Source organism: Calliphora vicina, chromosome 3 (assembly GCF_958450345.1).
Source record: "Calliphora vicina chromosome 3, idCalVici1.1, whole genome shotgun sequence".
NCBI classification, from domain to species: domain Eukaryota; kingdom Metazoa; phylum Arthropoda; class Insecta; order Diptera; family Calliphoridae; genus Calliphora; species Calliphora vicina.
This window is the reverse complement of record NC_088782.1, coordinates 35,986,818-36,012,500: the sequence shown is the minus strand read 5'-3', so window position 1 is coordinate 36,012,500 and position 25,683 is coordinate 35,986,818. Positions and strand designations below refer to the sequence as shown.

Below are 25,683 nucleotides of genomic sequence, written 5' to 3'. Positions count from 1 at the left end.
GGCCACATAAGGGGAGAATTTCAGCCAACATTCTAGATTTCTTAAAGGTATTGAGGTTGCAACATCAACTATCATTAGATGACACTGATTACGTTGTATATTTTTAAGTATTTCATATTCAAAGGTTTGTTTAAATATTTTCTTCATGTTGTCTGTTATTTGAAAATCGTAGTCATATGAAGGTCTTTGTATATACCAGGGAAACTCTCGATTAGCAAAATCATTTGCTAATTTTTGTCTTATTTCCATATTTTGCTGAACCATGGCCAATTGTTGATCTAGTGGCAAGATTTTTGAGTGTGGTCCACGATAAGCTAATTGTTCTATTTCATCCTCAGGATCAACTACCTCGGGTTGTTCTTTAGTACTTGTTTTGCAGCTCAATTCTCTAGGTGTTTCATAATTTTTGTAGTTTTTACTGGCCAAAAGTTCATGAGCCCACATGTGGTCAAATTTCTGCTGAGGTACGAAATGTTCAATTGTATTTGAACTTTGTATATCACATTTATTGTGATCCAATATCAATGGCCAAAGGTTGTCAAAGAATTTGGTAGAAATTGTAGTTTCGGAAGATTCCATTTTGGATTTTTTCTTATTGGAGTTTTTAAATTATTTTTTTAGAAATTTAAATAAAACCAGAGTTACCAATAACAAGAAGTGAAACCCTGCACAGTGGTTGAGAATTTTTTATTTTTTTTTTTAAATAATTCGGTATTTCGGGTACTATTCACATGGTTGGAACTGAAGTGTTTTCGAGTTATCTACTTTAGTTCACCTTCCTAGGGCTAATAGGGGCCAGTTCATAACCCCTCAAATGTGCTCACCTCGGGTCTCAAATTTTTTAAAAAAATCGCCAAAATTCCATTTATGATCCGAATGAAATTTTAAATATAATTAGTTCTTGGGAAGATCTACAAAAAATATGCTTACACGTGTAGGTTATCTCTATTAATTGAAGAAATATTCAGGTTTATTGACGACGAAGAATTTTCCGCTGGAAATTTTTAAAATTTTATTGCAGATTCTTACTCGAAAAGTCGACATTACTAGATTACAGTGTTTTAAAAATTTAAAAATTATTACTCCTTCTACGAGAAAAATCATGGGACATATGTGTCCCATTCGTCGTCAAAGGTAAAATTTGGGAACAAATGCATTGAATAATTACAAGCTTTTTTAGTTTCAAAAAGTAGAGTACTTCTGCTTTATTTACATTACAAAACCAATAAAATCGAACAATGACAAAAGCAGTTCCCAAACCTAAAGCGGCCAAAGAATTTTTAGTTAAATTTCAGAGAAAAACAGATAATCAAAATTACGTTTCGAAAGCTTATACCGACCCTCTTGGATATACGGGCAGGTTTTATACCCAAAGATATTTTAGAAGTGTTTAATAATATAGTTTGAGAGTTCGACACACTAAGAGAGTGCATAATTCCCCAAACAAAACGTATTGTGAGCAGAAAGGTATAATATTTTCCATAAGTGAAGCAGAAATAAAAGCAATGAGTATCCACAAATTAGCAGAAATAAGATTGTACTCGTCTACGATGGAATATATTCAGTACCGTTTATGTCCAATGTTATGATTCGAGGCAGTTTTGAAAGTATGCTTTCAAGCTTACATTTTGCTATCAATGCTGTATGCCATTGAGCCTTAAAAATACGACCAGTAATAAATCATTTCAACTCAGCATTTGGAAATACTTTGACCCAAGGCAAATACTTATCAGTCTATATACGAGCATATGGTAAAATTTAAGGGCCGCAGAATATGAAAGACAAACCCATAAGCTAAGTGTAGTTACGAGTTTAAATTGCTTATTTATATAAAACTGGTATATACACAGGCAAAAATGCAGTAAGAGGTTGACATTGGCGAATCCGTGGTTCAAGATATGACAGCAGACCTGGAAAATGTTGTATTTCGATAACATTTCCAAGAATCCAATATTATTATATAAACTTATGATAATCGAAGATCAGATTTTATGATAGAATGGAGGAGTCAGAACAAAAAACTGAATTGATAGTCGAACAAACACAATAGCGGTATTCACAATGTAGAGTACTTGGGCTAGTAAAAAAAGCAGAAAAGCTATTTATTGACAAACATTTCAATTTCTAATGTATTTTGTTTTTTGCTATTGTGCTCTTTTACTACATTACCAGGCCAAGTACTCTACACTGTGAATACCGCTAATTTGTTTCGCATGTAAAAAGCAAAAGTGCTTTACTGGAACAGAAATTGTTTTGAATTTTATCACAAATAAGTTCGTTCGATTTTTATCTAGATTTTATGAACCATATATGTACAGGATCTCATAATTTTAAATGAATATTTTATGTTTTTTAATGTTTTTTACTGAATTGTTTGTATTTTCATTGTTTATCAATCATAAAATTAAATAAAATAAAAAAATTTGATAGAAAAAACTCCTTCATATTTACCTTTGACGACGAATGGGACACATATGTCGCATCATATTTTCAGTCCCCCCGGGAAAAGTATAGAACCGATTAAAAATGCGTTGGTCAATAAATTTACATAAGGCATTGATACTAAAAGTTTATCCAACAGTATCAATTAGAACTCGAGATATAAGAAAACTAAAATTGTCAAAAAAAAAAAATACGAATTTCTGACTTTGAGATGCCCTTAAGACAAACCTAAACCACATAACCTTAGTATTAACAGGAACAAAAAAGTACACATTTGTTTTTTTATCGAACAACACCGCCTAGATCAAAATCCAATGAAAATTGTGGCTGTAATGACGAAAAAGAAGGTCGAAATTTATTTCTAAAATATCAGATATATTGGCGATTAAATTCTAAATAAAATAAAAATAACTTGCAGCTATATTGTCCCTATAAAAAGTTATACGCATCCAAATTTGGAACATGTAAAGACGTCTTTTTTAAGTTTTTTCCCAAAAAAGCCCACATAATAAAAATTTCAGCTCGAGTAAAAAATTCTAAAAAGCAAAGCACCGATCTATGAAAAGGCTACATATTTTAATAACCCTATATATTTCTTAAATATCTACAAAGCGTTTTTAAGGTATTTTTTTAGTTTTTAATGGTGTTTTCTTTTCTGACACAAAATGTTGCCTATATATTGTGTACCATTTATTAAATGTTACCCATACCCTCATAATGTGTTGCATTTTTAACGATCACAATAGAACAAAATCATTACCATTTATGCAATTTTCTTTTATGTAGCTTCTAAATATTAAAAAACTATACTTTTTCCTTACAAAAAAAGTGGTGCATTTCTAACCCTTTGATAAAATTGACGGTGAAACATGTAGCATATCTTCAGGGTTTTAGGGTAACATTATTAGAAAAGAACACGACCAAACTACATTTTTTTCAGAAAAGAACACAAAGAAAGGTAAAAGGCAGAATAAATGCAGCATTTATGCCAGAAAAGAAAACACCATAAGGTAAATGACGTCTAAAAATTTTATAAAATTGTTTAGTTTTACTAATATATCAATCCTCAAGTCCTAAGGTTTTCACCAATGTCAAATACTTATATAAAAAACCTTCAATTACACCTCAGAAGTTCCACAAACCTTGCCCCCTTTGATACATTTGTATATTTTTTCATATAATATCTCTTATAGTTCCCGAGATACCGAATTATTTAAAAAAAAAAAATTCGAAACCACTGTGCGCTATCAAAAAACCTAAGTCTACCCAGCAGTTAAGCAAGTAGTCAATGTATCGCTCATAGACAGAAAGTGTCACTAATTTCTTATCACTTGGCTGACTCCAATTTATTTATTTTGGGTCATTTGACACGTATGTACTCTTTGTAATGCAGAGAGTAGACAATTGGTTACTTTATATATCCCAGATAATCTAGCGTGAAGACAATTGCCTAATAAGTATCTCTAAGTAATCTAGAGTGTAGTCGCTTTAGACGTTATTTGAGTAATTCGTACAAACTGGTTTTATAAAAATTGTGTTGATATAATTCTCATACAGTTTATTTCCTTTTGGTTTAACCCTCTAACATGCAAGAGTGCCTCAAGGCATGCATTACAAAGCACTAATTATCTCAAAATGTAATTATAATTTTTTTTTTAAATTTAACTGTGACTTTACTGACAGATTTGTTAACATTTCCCTTGAAGGTTGAAATGCATTCTGACTCTTTTTTTTAAATCAAAGTTTTACTAACTTGTTGTCGGCCCATCTATTCGAAATATTTTTGATTAGTTCTAATTTATTAGTTTTTCAATAAAATCGTATCATAATTATGGTTTTTTACACCTAAACCGGCAATAATGCCCTGAGGCACTCTTTATCTTTTTGCACCTGGTTCCTAAACTTAATTTGCAAAATTATTTTCTGATGGCTGTTCTGAGTTTATTGGGTCATAATTACGCTGAAAAAATTATTCTACAACTTTTTTTTTTGCTTTTAAAAGTTTGCGGGTTAGAGGGTTAGTGTCTCTAAGGATCCTAGATCCTAGTCACTTTAAATGTTTATTTTGTACTGCACTTTAAAAAACTGTTATTTTACTCACCAGAAGTAATATATTTGAGAGTTATCGGATGGAAGGTTTGTTTACAAGTAATCGGTTCTTGGACTAATAGACGCAATAGTGAAAATAAGAAAACAAGAGAGAAATGTCTGCAAGTTTTCTTGCCGCAAGTCTGAGAGAGTGGCAATAACAAAGAAGAAGAGGTACACAGTGTGTACTACACACTTGCTTATACTGGCAAGTCTCTTGTTTTCTCATTTTCACTATGGCGTTTTTTAGGTTTTGACATACAAAATTGAACACATACTTGCTGTGTGTAAACAGACCAGCAAGTTTGAAAAGGAATCGAAGAGACTTGCTTCAAGTAAACTTGCTGTATGTAAAAGCAGACATTGAAGAGACTTGCCAGTACAAGCAAATGTGTACCCCTCTTCTTTCTTCTTGCCTCTCTCTCCTTTAAACTCAGACTTGCGGCAAGAAAACTTGTCCTGTGTAAAAGCAGACTATGAGTTAAATGCTAGTTATCGATAAATTAAAATTTGTGTGGATTCCCTTATTCGTATTCATAACATAAATTGTCACTTAAATAAATAAAATGCACAAAAATTCTAAAACCCAAACAATTATTGCCGAATTGTGTGAAAAGCTACATTGCTCAGAATTGGCAGAAGATTTGGAAAGAGTAAATCATGCCCGGCAAATGCTTGCCCAATTGCAGCAGAATGAAGTTTTCAAAAACTTGATGACAAATAAGGATAACTTGGAAACCAGCAGCAATCAAATGAGTACAACTCATAAATTATCCAATATATTGATGAAAACTAAACAAAGATTGACCACTACCAAGCCAAGTAGCAGTAGCAGCAGCAGTACTTATCGAAGCAGTGATGAAGTAAGTACGCATACAATTGAGGATCAAATACAGCCAGAAGAAGAATATAAAATGGAGCAGAGTCTAGAATGTGATGAGATATCTGAGAATGCCTGGTTGGGTTTCTTTCGAGGCTATGAGATTGTGGAAGAAAATCAAGAAAGTGTTGTAAGCGAAAATAAACAATGTATCGAGTTATCTTTGAAGGATGACAATGGTTCTCTGGAAAATTATTTACGTGCGGGCATACGTTGTTTTATGATTGATCTCTTCGTTGGTACCGAATTGGAAAATCAAAAATTAATTTTTACTTTACGGGAAAGTGAACTGAAAATATCTCGCGAATATGGTTTCCCCATCACCACAACACTGTTTGCCATGTTAAGTCCTCGTCTGCAGTATACAGGTGTAATGGATGCTAGATATTCTGCGGAGGAACTGGAAAAAGAGGATGAATTAATATTGACCACCAAACGCAAATACTCTACAATTGGTAATTGTTACAAGATCTATGTTAATGGGCGCTTTCTAATTGAAGACTGCAAGCTGGGTGATTTTATTCTGGTGGGACCCACTATACAACTAAAGGTGACAGAATTACTGGATGACGAACTTAGATGTGTTGTCATGGAAGCTGGTACATTGAGGTCACGCCTGCCCGTACGTTTCCCAGCCAGATGTAGTCGTTCGCAAATATCTTTAGAAGAGCTGGAAGATATAACATTTGCCCGTGAGGTGGGTATAAATGTGCTGGTGTCTTATAAACCGGGTTCCTTGCAATATCTCAATGATCTTTACGATGCTTTACGTCTGTTAAAAAGTGATAATTTACGGATATTTACTCGTTTGGTTTTGAATGAATATAAAGAAGAATCTACTGATCTCGAGTGGATTGCTCAACGCTATGATGGCTTTTTAGTGGACTTGAGTGTTCAGCAAGATACCAGTTGTTGTCAAGATGAGGAAGATGCTACCACTACTACTCCAGATATTCTAAGACTTTCCTCGGCTTCTGCAAATTTTATGACAACTGTTTACAACATGAAAAAGCCCATAGTATTGAAACCCTCGCTGTTAGCTGAACGCCAGTTGTTTGTACAACCTGCTAATATATCACATATATTTTACTATCCCGACAAGTACTTATTCTCCAGTGAAAAATATTCACATGCTTTTTCCTTTTATCTTTTACAAAATGCCTTAAGTGAACAAATAACTTCAATGGAATTATCATTTCAGCCCTTTTGTGATCCCTCTGAATTGGGTGATGATACCATAGCTCGGGCATGTGTGGCAGCCTCATTTGAGTGTCAAGCTAAGGCTTTAGTTGTTTGCTCTGCCCTGCCAGACATGTCCATAAAATTGTCACATTTTCGTCCCAGTTCTCCTATATTGCATGTATCAGCTACCAAATCTATTGGCGATTATATCTCATTATATCACAATATAGTTTTTATGCATTTCCAAACTTATGCTAAATACAATTATGCGGATTATGTCACAAATGCATTTATATTTGCGGCGATATTTCTAAAGACCAGAAATATTTTAAGGGCTGGCGAAAATCTCATACTGGTTTATGGTTCGGACCAGGATGGGAAATTGTGTGACAAATATTTGGTATATAAATTTGATGAGCAACATTTTGCCACAAACTTAGAACAACTTTTATTTACTTAAATGAATACACAATAATTTATAATTAACGGAATTTTTAAAATAAAGGATTCTAATGTAATAGTCAATATTTAAAATCTTTTGGTTAAATAATGATTTGTAAATTTTCAAGTAATAAAATTACGTTGCTAGTAAGTACCTTATTTTGCATTTCAAGGTATATTAGTTTAAACAAGTAAGTGACCTATATTCGGCTGTGCCAAATCTTATATACGCTTCATTAATTAAACTTTAAAATACAAATTCTAAATATTTTTAGGTAAAAAAAATTAAAGATTTTTGGTAATTATTCGAACTTTTTTTATATATATAATTTGAAAGTAAATTTTTAAGTTCATTTTTATTATAATTTATTTGTAATAATTCAAAGAATATCACTGAATACTAAAATTTTAGACAATTGGCAAATTGGAATGCATTTTCTACCCTGCCATGTCCCTCCGTCTGTCTGTCTGTTGAAATCAACTTTCCGACGCCCCCAAATAACTTATAACGACTTATACATACACGATTCATACATCAATATCTCCGGCTCGGTTGCTATTTAAAATCGGTCCATAAATGGCTGAGATATAAGGAAAAAACCAGGTCAACCTAGATTTTTGAACTATTTTATCTGGATTACTAAGTCATTAATATAGACAATATGGATAGATATTTCAAATACTTTTGCAACGACCCACAGAGGGTTGAAATGTACCAAAAGTGGCGATTAATTCAAAAGCTAAACTTTATCTGTTTCCGTCATGTTTGGTATTGGGTTAAAGGGCATTAACCTTCGCTTTACCAATACCCACCCGGGTGACCACTCGGTTTTTGTTAGCTTAATATATTTTTTCATTTTGTTTCGATTTAAGTAAAATTTAGACTCAATGAACAAATTTTAGAGTTCTATATTATTTAATAAAAATATTTTAAACTTTTTATAAGGTTTTTTCGATTTTCTAAAATTTTGTTCGTCGGATATACAGTGGTGGCCACCAATTTAAGACAAATACTTGAATTTTTTTCATCAACTGAATTTTAAGTGCGATAGAGCCAAAATAAAAGGACCTCTAAGGGTATGAAATTTATTATTAATGCTTCTAGTTTCTGAAAAATGTTTGGAAAAATCGGTGAAACATATATGGACAAAGATATGTGGAAATACGTTGACCCACCTCAGCGAACATCCGCTATTAATAACATGATATGACCGAAACTAATGGAACTAAAAATACGAAATTTGGTCCGAATATTTTATAATATTAAAATTATAATGATATAAATGTGAGAAAATATGTTTATTAAAAAAAAAAGTCAAGTTGTAGAAAAATTGTATGTGGACATGGTGAACATGTATGAATTGACACAGTCCAATAAAACACACTTGTGTATTAAAACAGTCCTCATGCATACATATTTGTGGAAATATTTGAAAAAATAATTGACAATCACGGGGAATTTACCAAACAATTTTTGTCTTAAATTCCTGGCCACCACTGTATGTATAGAAGTGCAGTATCACCCGGGTGGGTATTGGTAAACCACGTACATAAAAAAACCTTTGGTAAAGCGAAGGTTAAATAATACATCACAAACTGCTAAAATTACAGTTGTGAGTAACTTACTTTATTGGCAGTGAGCGGTCAAAGTCAAATAATTTTTACAAATTTTGCGTGCTGTGGTTAAAATTGAAAATTGTGATATTTCGAGAGCTTATATTTTTTGTTAAATCTGTTAAAAGTAGAAATATTAAAATGGAACCATCAACTTCAGGTATTTGAGAACATAAATAAATAATTTTTGTTTAGATAAATATTTTGAAAATATTTTTTAAGATTTTTTTTAAAGTTCTCCATTATAGGGGTTTTTTCGATATATAGATTGAGTTTAAAAAAAATCAGGGCGAGATCGGGTAAATTCCATTAAATTCTCTTAAAATATGAACTTTCAGCTTTTATATACAGAAAAAAAATCGTGCGGGTTTATTGAGGTTTTTTACTTATTTAAGTTATAGTGAAAGAACTCCTCTTGCTAAAAAACATATTCTGATACAAAATAGGTTAAAATATTTTTTTCTTACATTAATTTAAAGTTGTGTTTTTATGTATTTATGATTGTTCATTACAAAAATGTATAATATTGTCTTTTATGGCTTTTTTTTAAAAAAATTTGTACATTTATAAAATTTTGTGAAAAACAAAAATTAGATTTTAAATTAAATTTATTCTAATGTAAATACATATAATAAATTTATGTTTTGAATTTTTTAATAGCATTTAAGTATGCTTTTATTTCCAATTTAATTCATTAATTTATCGCTTTCCATTCCAAAGTTACAGCATAAATTGTGAACTAAGGTCTTTTTTTCCAAATAAACAATAATGCGCTTAAAGGGTTAAACATTTTTTTTAACATTTTTTTATGAAATGCTGTGTTTTTATGTGCTTATAATAACTCATCAATAAAAAAATATAATATTTTAAAACTACGGCTTCTATGAATTAATCGCCACTTTGGGTACCATTAAACCCACTGTGCGACATATGTAAGACCATACAATGGGTCAAAATCGGACAAAAAATATTTTTTAACCTGAATTTCTGTTTCACTAAAAGTTTTTTTTCGCTAAATAAATAAAAAAAAAATTTTAAAAAAATTTTTAAAATTTAAAAAAAAAAATTTTAAATTTTATAAAAACATTTCAAAAATTTTTTTTTACTAAAAATTAAAAAAAAAAATAAATTTTGTTTACTTAAAAATTTTTATTTTGAAGTATAAGAAAAAGAATGGCCCACTTAAAATATGGACGAATGAAAAAACTTAAAAAAAAAAAATACTGATTTGTATAAATAATATATTAATTTAAAGGAAATTTATTCAAATTTCTAGAAAATAAGAAATAAAATTAAATTTTCTCTATTACGAATGAAATAACGAACATGTCTCTTAAAACTTCCCATTAATTTTTGCACATCTATAGAGCCCACTGCATCTTACTTGTTCCATTATCTTAACACTAGCTGACCCGGTGCGCTTCGCCACCCCAATTAGAAGAAAGAAATAGTACTATCAAGTCCCACTTTGTGAATCTAATTGTAAATGTCTAATTTCATATTTCTGGGTCCATTATTATAGAAAATGCAAAATGTGTTAATAATTTTAAATTTTTAGGTTTATTATTATAAAATATTCAAAAAGTACCATTGCAATAAGGAAATAGTACCATTGATTATCACTTTTAAATTCGCATTCACTAAACCATAACCCGTCAATCTTGAATTTTAGATTTGTATATCATTTCCTATATTATCAACTAATTTTGTTTCTATAATACTTAAGATTTAATAAATTATCACAAAACCGAAACCGATCGGTTTTTAATTTTTTAAAACCGAAACCGCGGTTTTGAAATTCTTCGATTTTTTGGAAACTCTAGGTCCATTATTATAGGAAATTCAAAAAAGTACCATTAGAATATATAAAAAGTACCAAAAATCCCCCACTTGTGGTTTCCCACTCACTCGGGTCCATATAAACTTAATTTCATGGCTTTAGGTTCATTGGTGTAGAAATTACAAAAAGTACCATTCGAATAAAGAAAAAGTACCAAAAAGTCTCCCCTAGAATTCTAACTCACTTAGGACCATGTATGCTTAATTTCATGTTTTTAAGTCCATTGCTATAGAAAATTAAAAAAAAAGTACCATTAGAATAAGCAAAAGGTACCATGAGGTATCCGCTTGAATTTTCAATCACTTAGGACCATATACGCTTAATTTCATATTTCTAGGCCCATTATATTATAGAAAATTCAAAAAGTACCATTAGAATATAGAAAAAGCACCAAAAAGCACCAAAAAGCACCCACTTGTAGTTTCCCACTCACTCGGTTCCATATAAGCTTTATTTCATGTTTCTATGTTCATTGGTGAAGAAATTACAAAAAGTACCAATCGAATAAAGAAAAAGTACCACAAAGTCTCCCCATAGAATTCTCACTTACTTAGGACCATATATGCTTAATTTCATGTTTCTAAGTTCATTGTTATAGAAAATTCAAAAAAGTACTATTAAAATAAACAAAAAGTACCAAAAAGTCTCCCCCTAGAATTCTCACTCACTTAGGACCATATATGCTTAACTTCATATTTCTATGTCCATTATTACAGAAAATTCAAAAAGTACCATTCGAATATAGAAAAAGTACCAAAAAGCAGTCACTTGTAGATTCCCACTCACTCCGGTCTTAATTTCATGTTTTTAGGTTCATTGGTGAAGAAATTACAAAAAGTACCATTCGAATAAAGAAAAAGTACCAAAAAGTCTCCCCCTAGAATTCTCACTCACTTAGGACCATATATGCTTAATTTCATGTCTCTAAGTCCATTGTTAAAGAAAATTCAAAAAAGTACCATTAGAATATAGAAAAAGTACCAAAAAACCCACACTTGTGGTTTCCCACTCACTCGGTTTATATATAAGCTTTATTTCATGTTTCTAGGTTCATTGGTGAAGAAATTACAAAAAGTACCATTCCAATAAAGAAAAAGTACCAAAAAGTCTCCCCCTAGAATTATCACTTACTTAGGACCATATATGCTTAATTTCATGTTTCTAAGTCCATAGTTATAGAAAATTCAAAAAAGTACCATTAGAAGAACAAAAAAGTACCTATTGTACAGTTCACACATTTTGGTACCTAAATATTATCCCCTATTCCTAACACTAACTTCACTCAAATACATATCAGCTAACATTAATCTCGATAACTGAAATAATTTAAAATGTTAAAAAAGTACCATTAGGAGAAAAGTACCAATTTCCCTTTTCTTACTTGAACACCCCTCAAGTTTGAAATTTAAAAATATTCCATTTTGCCAAAATTGTTTATGCTATAGGCATGTATCAAAATATTAAAATCTGTGTTAATGTGCCCAAGAATAAATATGTTTTAAAAAAAGTACCAAACTGTTTACCCGGATTTGGCCCAATATACACCTTGGTACTCGAGTTCCAAATAACACCCTGTTAGTTAATTTTTGTATGAATCCAGGAACCAACGTTAAAAAAATTATCAAAATTGGCTTAATTTCAAATATAATATATTTTCCCGATTTTATCCCCTTTTTGGTACCTTTTTTATCCCCATTGAGGTGGTACAATTTCATTCAAATAAATTTATGTAATAAAATAAATTTCATAATAAAATATTCGTATGTCTATGTCAAATTATAGAAAAACATATTTTATGAAAAAGTACCAAAAATTAATACAATTTTTATCCCTTAAAGGTTCGAATTTCCAAAAAGTACCAAACTTATATTTTTTATTTTTTGTTAATTAAAGAATACGATTTAAAATTTGTTTCTATGTTTATTAGTTTAAAAGATACATAGGGTGCAAAAAAAGTACCAAAATACAGTTTTTACCCGTTTTCTCCCCTAAAAGTTTCGAATTTCCAAAAAGTACGAAACACCTGTCAGCTTATTTTTGAAATGGAGTAACATGCTATTTTAAGTTTTTTTGTATCTTTATTAGTTTTGAAGATATAAGGTTACCGAATTTACCCGTTTTTACCCTTTTTTACCCCCTTAACGTTCGAATTTCCAATAATCCCTTCTTATCGGATCGTTTTGGGGAGGGAGGAACCCACAGTTAAAATTTCGTGATTCTAGCTTCAGCCGTTTGGGCTGTGCGATGATGAATCAGTCAGTCAGTCAGTAACGTTACTCTTTTATATATATAGATTAAACATTCGTTTTGTGCTTCTTCATTACTCTTCGTTAATTTATTTTTAAAATTTGCCCAATATTTTTCGAAATGTCGAAATTATGGACAATTAGGAGTATTCATAAATTTCGGTATTACATCTACCCCATTGTCTTTGTATCACTTCATGGCAAGATTTGAATAGTGGCATGACGCAAGATCGGCCCAAAATTTTACTGAGTGTTTGTGCCGTTTACTAAGCGGTAATATTCTTTTTTGTAGACATTCATTTAGGTATAATTCTTACTTCATTGTTGATGATGTCACAAATGCAGCAGTCTTCATAATTTTTTTTCCAAATTGGTTTACTTGTATTTAGAGCCGACGTTTTCATGCTTCGTTGCAATATAAAATTTGTTTCCAGGTAACTGCTTAAAATCACATTTTATATATATTTCATCATCTATCATTATGCAGCCTTCAAACTTTGATGTATAATAGACGAGCACGGTTTTTGGCAGCAGACTCCTATCTTTCTGTGCGGTTTGGGTACTTGATCACTCGGTAGGACTTTAATCAACTGATTGCACGTATACGATGAATGCTACTTCTACATGTATTACATTTTTTAGCTCGATCTCGGTCGGACATACCAGGATTATTTTTAATTGAAAATAACACATTCTTCTTTAAAGTAGGGTTCTTGACATAACTTTTTTCACATGTTTTGGTTTTCTGCTTATAGTTCCTGTGGACTTGTAACGATTTAAAATACTACCACAAAGTATACAGAGGCATCAAATTTGACAGTTCAAAAACACTAAAATCAGCTTTTTTTGAAATTGTTTCGATAGAAAGAGAAAACAAATTTGCGTTTTAATAAGACAGTGCGTTAAAATAAACAAAATATATAAATAAGCTCAAAACCAAACCAGTTGAAATTGTTTCGAGCGAACGAGACAAATATATTTTTTTGCCGTGTCGCCTCTGTATACTTTGTGATACTATATACTGTAGATTTAGGAATTTTAAGAAGTTTTGGAATTTTACAATCACTATATGTGGGATATTTGAAGAAAGTGTGCAAATTTTGTTTCATTGTGTCTGTACTAAAGAATATTAAACTTACAAACTTGATATTTATAACGAATAATGATATATGAATAGGCCACAAATCGCAACTCTCCAAAAAGCCAACATAACCCATTCGGTAAAATTCAACCTGATTTATGAGCCAGAGTCATGGAAAATTTAACATTTCAACTGCCATTCATCCTGCGAAGCCGCTGATGACATTTGCATAATGTAATAATCCATACATATTGCCATCTATAATAAATGAGAGATATCATTGACATTTATTATACGTTTAAAAAGCCTATTAATAGAGAAAAACTCATAGAGCGGAAACTCTCATGTCAAAGACCTAACTCAGTTGTCAAAACTTAGTCAACTTTTTTGAGATTTTTTTTTGCTTGAGTTTTTTTCTAGTTTCCGCTCTATGTATATTTTCTCTATTAATAGGCTTTTTAAGCGTATAATAAATAAATGCCAATGATATCTTTCATTTATTATCCAAGATAGAATGAAAGACCAGATTACAGTCTGTAAATTTATTGAGAAAATACGCCTAAATCTGTGATCAATTTGTACTAAAAATCAGTGTAATTTTAAAAATACTGGCTTTTATAGAAAATAATTGTATATTAGGGTGGGTAAAATTCTTTCAAGAAAATTCGTATAGCAGAAACGCAATCTACGGAAAATTCTGAGAAACTTTCCCCAAGAAACCATAGATCTAAAATCAAATCCTATCTGGCGCATTTCGTCTTATATACCCTTCACCAAATTATACTTAAAAATATTTTTATTTAAACAAAATATTTTTTGTTTTAAATTTTTTTTTTTAAAAAAAAAAGTTTTTTAAATATTTTTTTAAATTTTTGACAAAAAAATTGTTTGATGAAAAAAAAATTCATCCAATTCCATTGCAGGTCCAACTTATTATATAGCCACTCCTGGCGAAGGGTATACCAAATTTCTTTTACAAATTATTGGGTGTTTGACATAAAATGCGGGATATACTATAGATGGCGTATCTATCTGAATGCTGTTTTTGTTTTGAATACTTTTATGTCATTTTGAAGGCTACATTTGTGTCTGTCATTAATTCTCATTTAGTTATTGAACATTATTGTAGAAAAAACCAAGTTTTATTTTTGTTTCGAAAATATGGAATTTTGGAAAATAAGCATGTATTGGCACTTTTAAAACCGGTTTTGTAAAACTCTCAGCTAGACCTACAACCTGCACTAGGTGATTTGCCAAATTATTGTTAAGTGTAGCACAGTGTAATTTTTCTAAATACGTTTAGTTTTATTTACATTATTTTTTTCTATTTTTTTTTTAGCCCAGAATTAATCTAAAATTCAGCAAATATTTATTTTAATAATTATTTATTAGTTCTTGTTTCTTTCAGCTGTTTATTTACTACGGTGTGAAATGTATTTAATCAACAAAATGCTGTGTGTTTTTTACCTTTTTCTTTTCAATGATTGCAAATTGAACTACGTCTGAGTCAGTAGTACGGAAAAATACAAAACTACACAAAACTAACAACAATGCAACATAAATCATAAATACTAGTAGTACTAAACACAAATATAATCCCGAATATTGCATTTAAAGCACGTTTTGTGCATCTAAATTTTAAGCACAACTATTTATTGTCGATTTTTGTAAATCTTTTTTAAGTGTATATTAAGTGAAGTGGTAAAATACAGATGGCATGGACTAACAATAATTCATGTTGTTGTGCAATTCCTACAACAGTCATATAAAAAGGACACTAGACACTACTAGCTAGTAACAATAAACAAAACAAAAAAACTATTGAAATTGAACAGAATTGTTAAAAAAAAATTATAATAGAAAGTATCAGTAGTAAGAGACTACGTTTGCGAATTAGTTTGTCTTACAATTTACACGGCAATACGATAAATTGCATGTTCTATCACGTAAATTTGAAGCATAAAGTTGGTTATTGGATTAATCAGACTTTATTCATTCATGCCTGCATTCGTAGCAACATGTTTAACTATGATTTCAATGGAAAGTTTGCTAACTTAGGAAAATACTGACTAGCTGTAATTGCCAGTATCTTAAGGAAAATATCAATGGTTGGTGTTGCAAATTTATAGACTAATTAAACAGCGATATTTATATTGCATACTTGAGAGTTTTATACGAACAACTCAAGTTTTACATGTGACAATACACCTCTTTGTGTCAGTCTTTTTCTATAAAAAAACTGTCTTGCGAAGACACACTTCTATAGGAAAACTGTCTTTCCAAGACACTTCAGGACCCTTTTCTATAAGAAAAATGCCTTTCCAAGACACTTTTCTATAAGAAAACTGTCATTCCAAGACAATTTTCTATAAGAAAACTGTCATTCCAAGACAATTTTCTATAAGAAAACTGTCATTCCAAGACAATTTTCTATAAGAAAACTGTCATTCCAAGACAATTTTCTATAAGAAAACTGTCATTCCAAGACAATTTTCTATAAGAAAACTGTCATTCCAAGACAATTTTCTATAAGAAAACTGTCATTCCAAGACAATTTTCTATAAGAAAACTGTCATTCCAAGACAATTTTCTATAAGAAAACTGTCATTCCAAGACAATTTTCTATAAGAAAACTGTCATTCCAAGACAATTTTTTATAAGAAAACTGTCATTCCAAGACAATTTTCTATAAGAAAACTGTCATTCCAAGACAATTTTCTATAAGAAAACTGTCATTCCAAGACAATTTTCTATAAGAAAACTGTCATTCCAAGACAATTTTCTATAAGAAAACTGTCATTCCAAGACAATTTTCTATAAGAAAACTGTCATTCCAAGACAATTTTCTATAAGAAAACTGTCATTCCAAGACAATTTTCTATAAGAAAACTGTCATTCCAAGACAATTTTCTATAAGAAAACTGTTATTCCAAGACAATTTTCTATAAGAAAACTGTCATTCCAAGACAATTTTCTATAAGAAAACTGTCATTCCAAGACAATTTTCTATAAGAAAACTGTCATTCCAAGACAATTTTCTATAAGAAAACTGTCATTCCAAGACAATTTTCTATAAGAAAACTGTCATTCCAAGACAATTTTCTATAAGAAAACTGTCATTCCAAGACAATTTTCTATAAGAAAACTGTCATTCCAAGACAATTTTCTATAAGAAAACTGTCATTCCAAGACAATTTTCTATAAGAAAACTGTCATTCCAAGACAATTTTCTATAAGAAAACTGTCATTCCAAGACAATTTTCTATAAGAAAACTGTCATTCCAAGACAATTTTCTATAAGAAAACTGTCATTCCAAGACAATTTTCTATAAGAAAACTGTCATTCCAAGACAATTTTCTATAAGAAAACTGTCATTCCAAGACAATTTTCTATAAGAAAACTGTCATTCCAAGACAATTTTCTATAAGAAAACTGTCATTCCAAGACAATTTTCTATAAGAAAACTGTCATTCCAAGACAATTTTCTATAAGAAAACTGTCATTCCAAGACAATTTTCTATAAGAAAACTGTCATTCCAAGACAATTTTCTATAAGAAAACTGTCATTCCAAGACAATTTTCTATAAGAAAACTGTCATTCCAAGACAATTTTCTATAAGAAAACTGTCATTCCAAGACAATTTTCTATAAGAAAACTGTCATTCCAAGACAATTTTCTATAAGAAAACTGTCATTCCAAGACAATTTTCTATAAGAAAACTGTCATTCCAAGACAATTTTCTATAAGAAAACTGTCATTCCAAGACAATTTTCTATAAGAAAACTGTCATTCCAAGACAATTTTCTATAAGAAAACTGTCATTCCAAGACAATTTTCTATAAGAAAACTGTCATTCCAAGACAATTTTCTATAAGAAAACTGTCATTCCAAGACAATTTTCTATAAGAAAACTGTCATTCCAAGACAATTTTCTATAAGAAAACTGTCATTTCAAGACAATTTTCTATAAGGAAACTGTCATTCCAAGACACATTTCTATAAGGAAACTGTCATTCCAAGACACTTTTCTATAAGAAAACTGTCTTTCCAAGACACCTTTTTATAAGAAAACTGTCTTTCCAAGACACTATATAAGAAAACTGTCTTTCGAAGAAAATTTCCTATTATGTAATAATTACTAACTAACCTTGTTTTAGAATATTTGCAAGTTCCTCATAATCATCACTTTTCTCCCGTTTAATTCTATGTCATTCATAAAATATTTATTAGATCAAAAATAAAACTTGTTTATTTTCATAAAAATAAAAATCTATATAAATAAAATGGCTATCAACAGGGACATTGAAAAGAAACAACAACCTTAAACGGACTTTACACCATGGCAACTGTCTCAGAAGTTGTTTACAAGTCAACCTTTTTGAAGTATGGATACAAACTCCCTGTTAATGTATTTGTTTATGTATAAAGACTTACATACAAATAAACATAAAAACATAAGTAAAATTAATCAAAAAAAAATTCAAGAGGCAGCCAGCAAAAAAGGAGAGCTTTGAAGAGCCACAGAAGAAGAAAAAAAATCAGATAAATAAGAATAAAACTGAATGTATTAAATAAAAATACATCAAAAATATTTAATATTTGTTGGAAAAGATAAATAAAATAAAATTGAAGAACATCCGTAGAAGTAGAAAGCTCATTTTAGGCGGAAGGCACTTAAGTACGTGTAATATTACAATTTGATTTCCTAAGTTCGTCAACTTAAATACAAACAAAAACCACTTAAGCCAATATTAATAAAAATGGCTGAAGAACCAACACACTTTCGCTCACTCACACTCAGCACAAAGCAAACCTATGTTAATACATTCATATACTAATCGAAGGGTATAGAAACAAAGGTTACAATGTCCATTTTTTCATGAATTTTAGTTAAATTTGATGAATGTGGTAAGTCAGTATACCAATATTGACACCATTGTCCATTGGATATATTAGCTTTTGCTTTGCTCTCATTAATGAGATAGTCAGTTCTTTTATACTCTCTTCTTTCGAATTTGAACTTTTTTGAATTTATGAATATCTTCATTAAATTATAATATAATGAGTTACAAAACTTATAATATAATAAATATTAGAATTTTTAGAGATACAGGTTTTTTTCATTTATTACAGAAACTGAAATAGTAGACATTGCAGCTTTTGCTTATAATCCCAACAATTCAAATCTAAATAAAATGTTTAACGGTCCATACAACGGTCTTGTAATAAATAAATGGTCTAGATTTTTAGATGTTTGTGTATTTGTGGTAATTTTTTCATTTGCTTGTCAATGTGTTTGTATATGTAAATTAAAGTAAATATGAGAAAAAACAAGTAAGAGAACTATATTCGGTTGTGCCGAATCTTATATACCCTTCAACAAATTATACTTTTAAATACATTTTTTTAAATATTTTTAGGTAAACAAAATTTATTTTTTTTCCAAATTTTTTTAAAATATTTTTTTTTGGGGAAAAAAATGTATGACAAAAAAAATTTTTTATGTAAAAAAAAATTCGGGTTAAAAAATATTTTTTCCGGTTTCGACCCATTGTAGGTCCATTTTACTATAGCCTTATCTACATCGTTGTAATGGACTTTGAAAAATCTATCATTAGATATCCATATTGTCTATATTAATGACTTAGTAATCCAGATATATATCAAAAATAGGTAAAAAATCGAGGTTGTCCCGGTTTGTTGCTCATATCTCCGTTATTTATGGACAGATTTTGCTGATTCTAAATAGCAAACTTCTCGAAAGCATGTCTGACAGAATTATTGAAGATTTGGATCCCGAAGATATCTGGGGTCTTCAGAAAATTGATTTCAACAGACAGACGGACAGACAGACAGACGGACGGACATGGAATATATATACTTTATAGGGTCGGAAATGAAAAATTTAGAAATTACAAACGGAATGACAAACTTATATATACCCTTCTCACGAAGGTGAAGAGTATAACAAGTAAGAGAGCTACATATATTTGGCTGTGCCGAATCTTATATAAATTTCATTATATTGTACTTTAAAATAAAAATTTTTAATATTATTAACCCTCAGCAGTGTTGCCAGGAGCTGGCGAAAAAAGAAGCTATATTGGCTTCAAAAAAAGGCCAGAAAAAGCTAAACGGCTTTAGAAAAAAAGCCAAAAAAAAGCTAAAATATTATAAATTAAGAATTTTGGTTTATGTTTATTTTTAAATAAAAAATTAGAAATATGTTCATAAAATTCATCAGCTTTACTTAAAGGAAGTACTAAAAAGTTAAATACTAGATTAACCATGTCAGAAAATGGACATTGTTGGTTCTATATTTGTCCATTTGTAGTTTAATATATTCTGCCCCTGAGCCTTAAGCTTCGTAATTTTATTAGCACTTTAATTTTTCACTATCAATATGACATAATATATTTTTTTTGGTTTTACTACTTTATTATCAACGGGAAAAAAATTGATTTTGCGTAGAGTTTTCATATGGTAATCTTTGTCGCAATTGCTCAATTAGTTTAATTTGTCGTATTATTTTTGTCATAATCTTCACTAATTAAAACGTTCTTTATTTTATCTCTCATTCATCAAACTAGTATGAAATTCCTTGAATTTTAAATCAGAAAACAGCAAATGATTTATTTACTTTTTGTACTTTGTGCAATACTGGTTTTAAAAAAAGATGGTTATAATCAGTGTATTAATTACTTAAAAGTTTGGCTTTTTAGAATTGCTGGTTTGACGAAATTAAAACAAAATGGGTTTTAACTCGAAGCATAGATCTACAAGACGTTTAACGGCTATTGATCGCCATCGAGTATCACAAGCCTTCAAGAGTTTGTGGGGCTCTTGTCCATTATATAATGATGAATATAATGTGTAATAACAATTTTGTCTTGAAAGAGAATTTGCTAGGCATTTAAGCTTTCAGATATAAAATACTCTATTTCATTTTGAACCACTTGATATTGGCAATTGTTATTTGTTCTTTTAATACTGCACAATTCTTGAGTATGTTGAAAAGCTAAATGAAAATCAGTAATGAATTAAAATGAAAATGGTTCACAAATATAAATTTAGCCTTTTTATTTACTCTTTAGTCTCGAAATTTTTAGCCTTTTTTAATTTCAAAAAAGGCTATTTTGAAGTTAAGAAAAGGCTAGAAAAAAGCCACGAAGCTAAAACCAAAATTTCGAGGCTAAAGAGTATATAAAAAGGCTAAATTTAGCCTCAAAAAGGCTAAACTGGCAACACTGACCCTAAGTAACACTAATGCCCTAAAATAAATCAAAATAATTTGACATTTTTGAATTTTCATATTTTTTAAAACGTATTTTTCGTTTCTGTATATAAAATTGAATTTTATAAAACAGAACAAAACGGTCCCAAGCGCTTGAGACGTCAAAATCAAACGTTGAGAATTTTTTATCGTTTCAATACATTTTTCATATATTTTTCAATTTTCAAAGAAAAAAAATTTTTTGGAGAATGTGTTTTTCTTTTCATACATAAAAAATATAACAAAAAAATTTGTTTTCCAAATAATTTAAAAAACATTTCAAAATTTTTTCAATAATTTTTTTTTGTTGGAAAATAAATAAAAAAATATAATTTAATTTATTTTGCAGAAAGTTGACATAAAAACGATGTTTTCAAACTTGGTACCACGTCAAATAATTGACTTGAAACGCAATTATAGTTTCGTTTCATAAAATACCAAATTTTTATTTTTTCGCTCCAAACGGAAACGCAAACGAAAATTCGTTTGAAGATACAAAATATATGTGGGTGATACAAAATGAGGCCATAAGTCTGGTTATGTGTTAACTAATAGTTATACTGACAGTTTTCATACAAAAACAATTTTAAACGACAGTATAACTATTAGTTAGCACCTAACCAGACTTCATGTTAATTGGGGTAAGTATTAAAAAAATGTAGTTTTCAAATTGTTTTCTTATTATACCCTTCGTGAGAAGGGTATATATAAGTTTTTCATTCCGTTTGTAATTTCCACAATATTATTTTCCGACCCTATAAAGTATATATATTCTGGATCCCTATAGATAGCGGAGTTAATTAAGCCATGTCCGTCCGTCCGTCTGTCTGTCTGTTGAAATCAATTTACTGAAGACCCCAGATATCTTCTGGATCCAAATCTTCAATAATTCTGTCAGACATGCTTTCGAGAAGTTTCCTATTTAAAATCAGCAAAATCGGTCCAAATATGGCTGAGATATGAGGAAAAAACCAGGACAACCTCGATTTTTTACATATATGTGGATTACTAAGTCATTAATATAGACAATATGGATATCTAATGATATATATTTCAAAGACCATAGTAAGTTGGACCTACAATGGGTCAAAATCGGAAAAAATATTTTTTAAGCCGAATTTTTTTTTCACCAAAAAAAATTTTTAAATTTAAAATAACACTACGAAAATTTTTTTTCCAAAAAATTACAAAAGATACTTTATAAAAAAAAATTTAATTTTGTTGACCTAAAACTATTTAAAATTTGTATTTTGAAGTATAATTTGGTGAAGGGTATATAAGATTCGGCACAGCCGAATATAGCTCTGTTACTTGTTTTTTTTGTAAATTAAAATTTTTTTATTTAAAAAAAAATTCTGAAACACAAATTATTTTTGGTGAAAAAACTGGTTAAAAAATACTTTTCCCAATTTTGACTCATTGTAGGTCCAAGTTTGAAATATCTATCATTAGATATCCATATTGTCTATATTAATGACTTAGTAATCTAGATATAGTGCCCCGATAGATCAGTCGATAGTGTGCTGAAATATTAATTTGAGGGTTGTGGGTTCGATTCCCGTCAGAGACTCTGGGAAAAAAAATCACGCATGTAAAACAATTACGAAATCTAGACCTTCTCGACCTGTAATTATACATATATTGTATATTGTTTCCCTTTATTTCCTTTTGTATCACTGTGTAATTATTTGTCTACATGTGTAGATTAAGGACTTTATTTACATTGACATGTTTGTTAACAAGAACAACACAACATTAACAATTAAGCATTTCGTGCATAGATTCATATCAATGTTTTTTGTTGTTTTTGTAATTTTGTTGTTACTGTTGTCGTTGTAGTGTTTAAACCAATTATGTACCTGTTAACACATTTCTATGTGTTTTACACACATATTCAAGTACAAGTACTCGTAGATTTGTTTGTATTCACTTAATAATTATTTATATTTTATATTTTTAATAAATTAATTTATCGCGTGTCGTAAACATTTTGCTATTAAAATTAATGAATTGTTTATGTAAAATTGTTACGAATAAGGGTTATGACAGTGTTAGGTAATGTAATGGACTTACTGGCAGTTTTCTGTTAGCCAGTTAAAGGATTAGTCTTAAAAGGGTTTCGTTGTTTGACCTAAGTATCAGCGTTATTTTTAGAAACAAATATTTGTTTTTACGTTTTCCTTGGAATTTTGGGATGATACTTATTTATGAAAAATAATTTAATACGTTGTTTAAATATTAGCATAGTGTTTTATCTAAAAAATTAGGATCTTAATCATTTAATATAAAATATTTCTAAAGTAAATTTGTGCTACTCAAGCAGCAATTTCAAAACACAATTTCAAATAGTTAGGTTTCACAGAAGGCGTTATCAGTAACAACAGAATATTCTTATGTATATGACCAGAAAGTAAGCAATCTTATTACAGATAATAAATAAGTCATTATAGGACTAATTCTAAGTATTGTATTAGCTATGCAGTAATCATGGAAAAGTAAGCTATTCAGTAATTTCAAAACATTACCAAGTTTTGGCTGAGTAGCTTTAGAATTCTATATAATTTCTTACCTAAAAATGTTATTTTTGCTTGATTTTTCCACCTACTACTTTCTCTCAACGTAATTTTTATAATATTTCCTATTATACAAACAAACCAATTTTAATTTCAATTACTCTGTTTTAATTACGAAGATAATAAACGGAAAATATTTTACATACATATTTGTAGAAATTGGCTCTTTAATATTTCATATGTATGTATTTAATACAAATGTTGGCATTAAAATTAACAAGAAAATAATGCATAATGAAATATGTTGATGTGCATAAAATGCCAGACATTGATATGTTAAGCGATTCTGTACAAAAAATCAGATTTAACCAAAATCCACTAGGGTGGCCCTTGTTTAGCAAACGCTAAATATTTTTTGAAATTTGCAAAAACTAAAAGTTTTCAGATTTTGCTAATATGCTGAGCAATTGGTTTTTAGATGACGGAGAACAATTCTAAACAGTTGGAGCATTGAAATTTCTAAATAAGTGTCAACCTAATGCAACAATTATTTTGCAGAAGAAAACTAAAATTGTATAATGTAGAAATTATTAAAAAAACAGCAATTACACATGCTTGTACAACAATTTATTTTAAATTTTCAGCAATTGTCTAAAAATTATTCTACAATTTAAATGTTTAATTTATTGTCTTATAAACCTGTCAACGTCATTATCATGATTTGCCAAAAAAATAATAATTCTTCAATGATAAATCTAATTTGTTTTCCATTGATAGATAGCAAAGCTTCTTTATTTACGTTGGCAGGAAATTAGTTTTCGGAAGGAAATTAAAAATTTTATTGAAATTTAAATAATATTTTATGCACATGTATGTATATTAGGGTGGTCACGTATGTATAGAGAATATAAAATGTGTTGCTAATCCCAACTAAAAGGAAAGTTTAGTTTATTTGAGGAGACCATTTTTTTGAAGTTTTTAAATTTTTATATTATCTGAAAAGTCTTCAGCCCTAAACTTTTTTGTAAATACAAAAATGTTTGTAATTTTTTGGAAAAAATTTTAAAATTTCCCATAAAACAGTATATAGTACAGTAATTAGATTAAATTAATGCGATTTAAACCTCATAACTTCAAAACTAAAGACTACAATATGGACATCTGAATAAGCATAATTTCATTAGCTTTCTATTGGTATATAAGACACCTTATAATATTATGAGATAACAATACAAACATTTTACTTTGACTGAAGCATCTTTTCACGGAAAAGACGTCAATTATTTATCATGTTTTCTTTGCTTTAAATTCAAATAAAAAAGGACTAAATTGAATTTCGTAAAACGGAAAAAAACATTTTTGAAAAATGTGTTAATTTCAAGGTGCTACGATGGAAAAAAACTTGGAAAACGACAAAGCGTGGGTTATATCGCTTGCCGAGTACATTAGAAATACATTAGAAACCGTTTTCAGTGATGTTCGTGAACTTATCGATTTGTAACTCAGTCAGTCTCTGTCCGACTTTAAATTTTTAAACGGGGTTGGAAAGAAAACTGAATACGCTTCAAAATGACGTGCATTCTTTGATACATTTGTAAGTCATAAGTATTGTTTTTGTTAAGAATGTCTAGAAGAAAAACAAAATTTATCAACTTTTCTGATTTTAGTCGCTTTTCATTGCTTATTTTGATATGGATGCTTATAAAAGTGTATACCAATATATAAAGGAAATTTAGTTCTTAACAAAATATTGTTTTAATTATTCAAATCGGATAAAAAAGTTATTCAACTTTTCATTAACACCTTTTTTAGCATTTTCTCCCCCAGCCCATATGAACAAAAAAAAAAAAAAAACAAGTAAGAAAGTATGGTCGGGCTTGACCGACCATAATACCCTACACCAAGTAAATGAGTAAAAATATTTTTCTTTTAAAATTTCAATAATTTATATTTTTGAGTGATTTTCGGAAGTGGGCCTTATATGGGGGCTATGACCAATTATGGACCGATCACCATAAAATTAGGTCGTGTGGTTTATGTCTATATTAAAGTTAACTATGTTGAATTTTGTGTGTATACCA

At 29.4% G+C, this 25,683-nt stretch overlaps 2 protein-coding genes across 2 annotated transcripts in view; one reads left to right on the top strand and one right to left on the bottom strand.

The window, feature by feature from the left end:
• The window catches only part of LOC135955064 (uncharacterized), a 919-nt gene extending 306 nt beyond the window's left edge, over positions 1 to 613 (bottom strand). The window contains exon 1 of the mRNA XM_065505355.1: positions 1 to 613. This exon is cut by the window's left edge and continues 306 nt beyond it. Within this exon, the coding sequence (XP_065361427.1) occupies positions 1 to 579 (579 nt within the window). The 5' untranslated portion in view covers positions 580 to 613.
• Positions 614 to 5,059: 4,446 nt separating this feature from the next.
• Positions 5,060 to 7,052, top strand: LOC135955208 (uncharacterized). Its single transcript, XM_065505534.1, has one exon. The coding sequence runs from the start codon at positions 5,097 to 5,099 to the stop codon at positions 7,050 to 7,052; it is 1,956 nt and encodes a 651-aa protein (XP_065361606.1). The 5' UTR covers positions 5,060 to 5,096.
• The last annotated feature ends 18,631 nt before the right edge of the window (positions 7,053 to 25,683 follow it).

Bases quoted from the DNA above. Each gene is read 5' to 3' on its own strand.
- LOC135955208 (XM_065505534.1), top strand. From the start codon at position 5,097: ATGCACAAAAATTCTAAAACCCAAACAATTATTGCCGAATTGTGTGAA.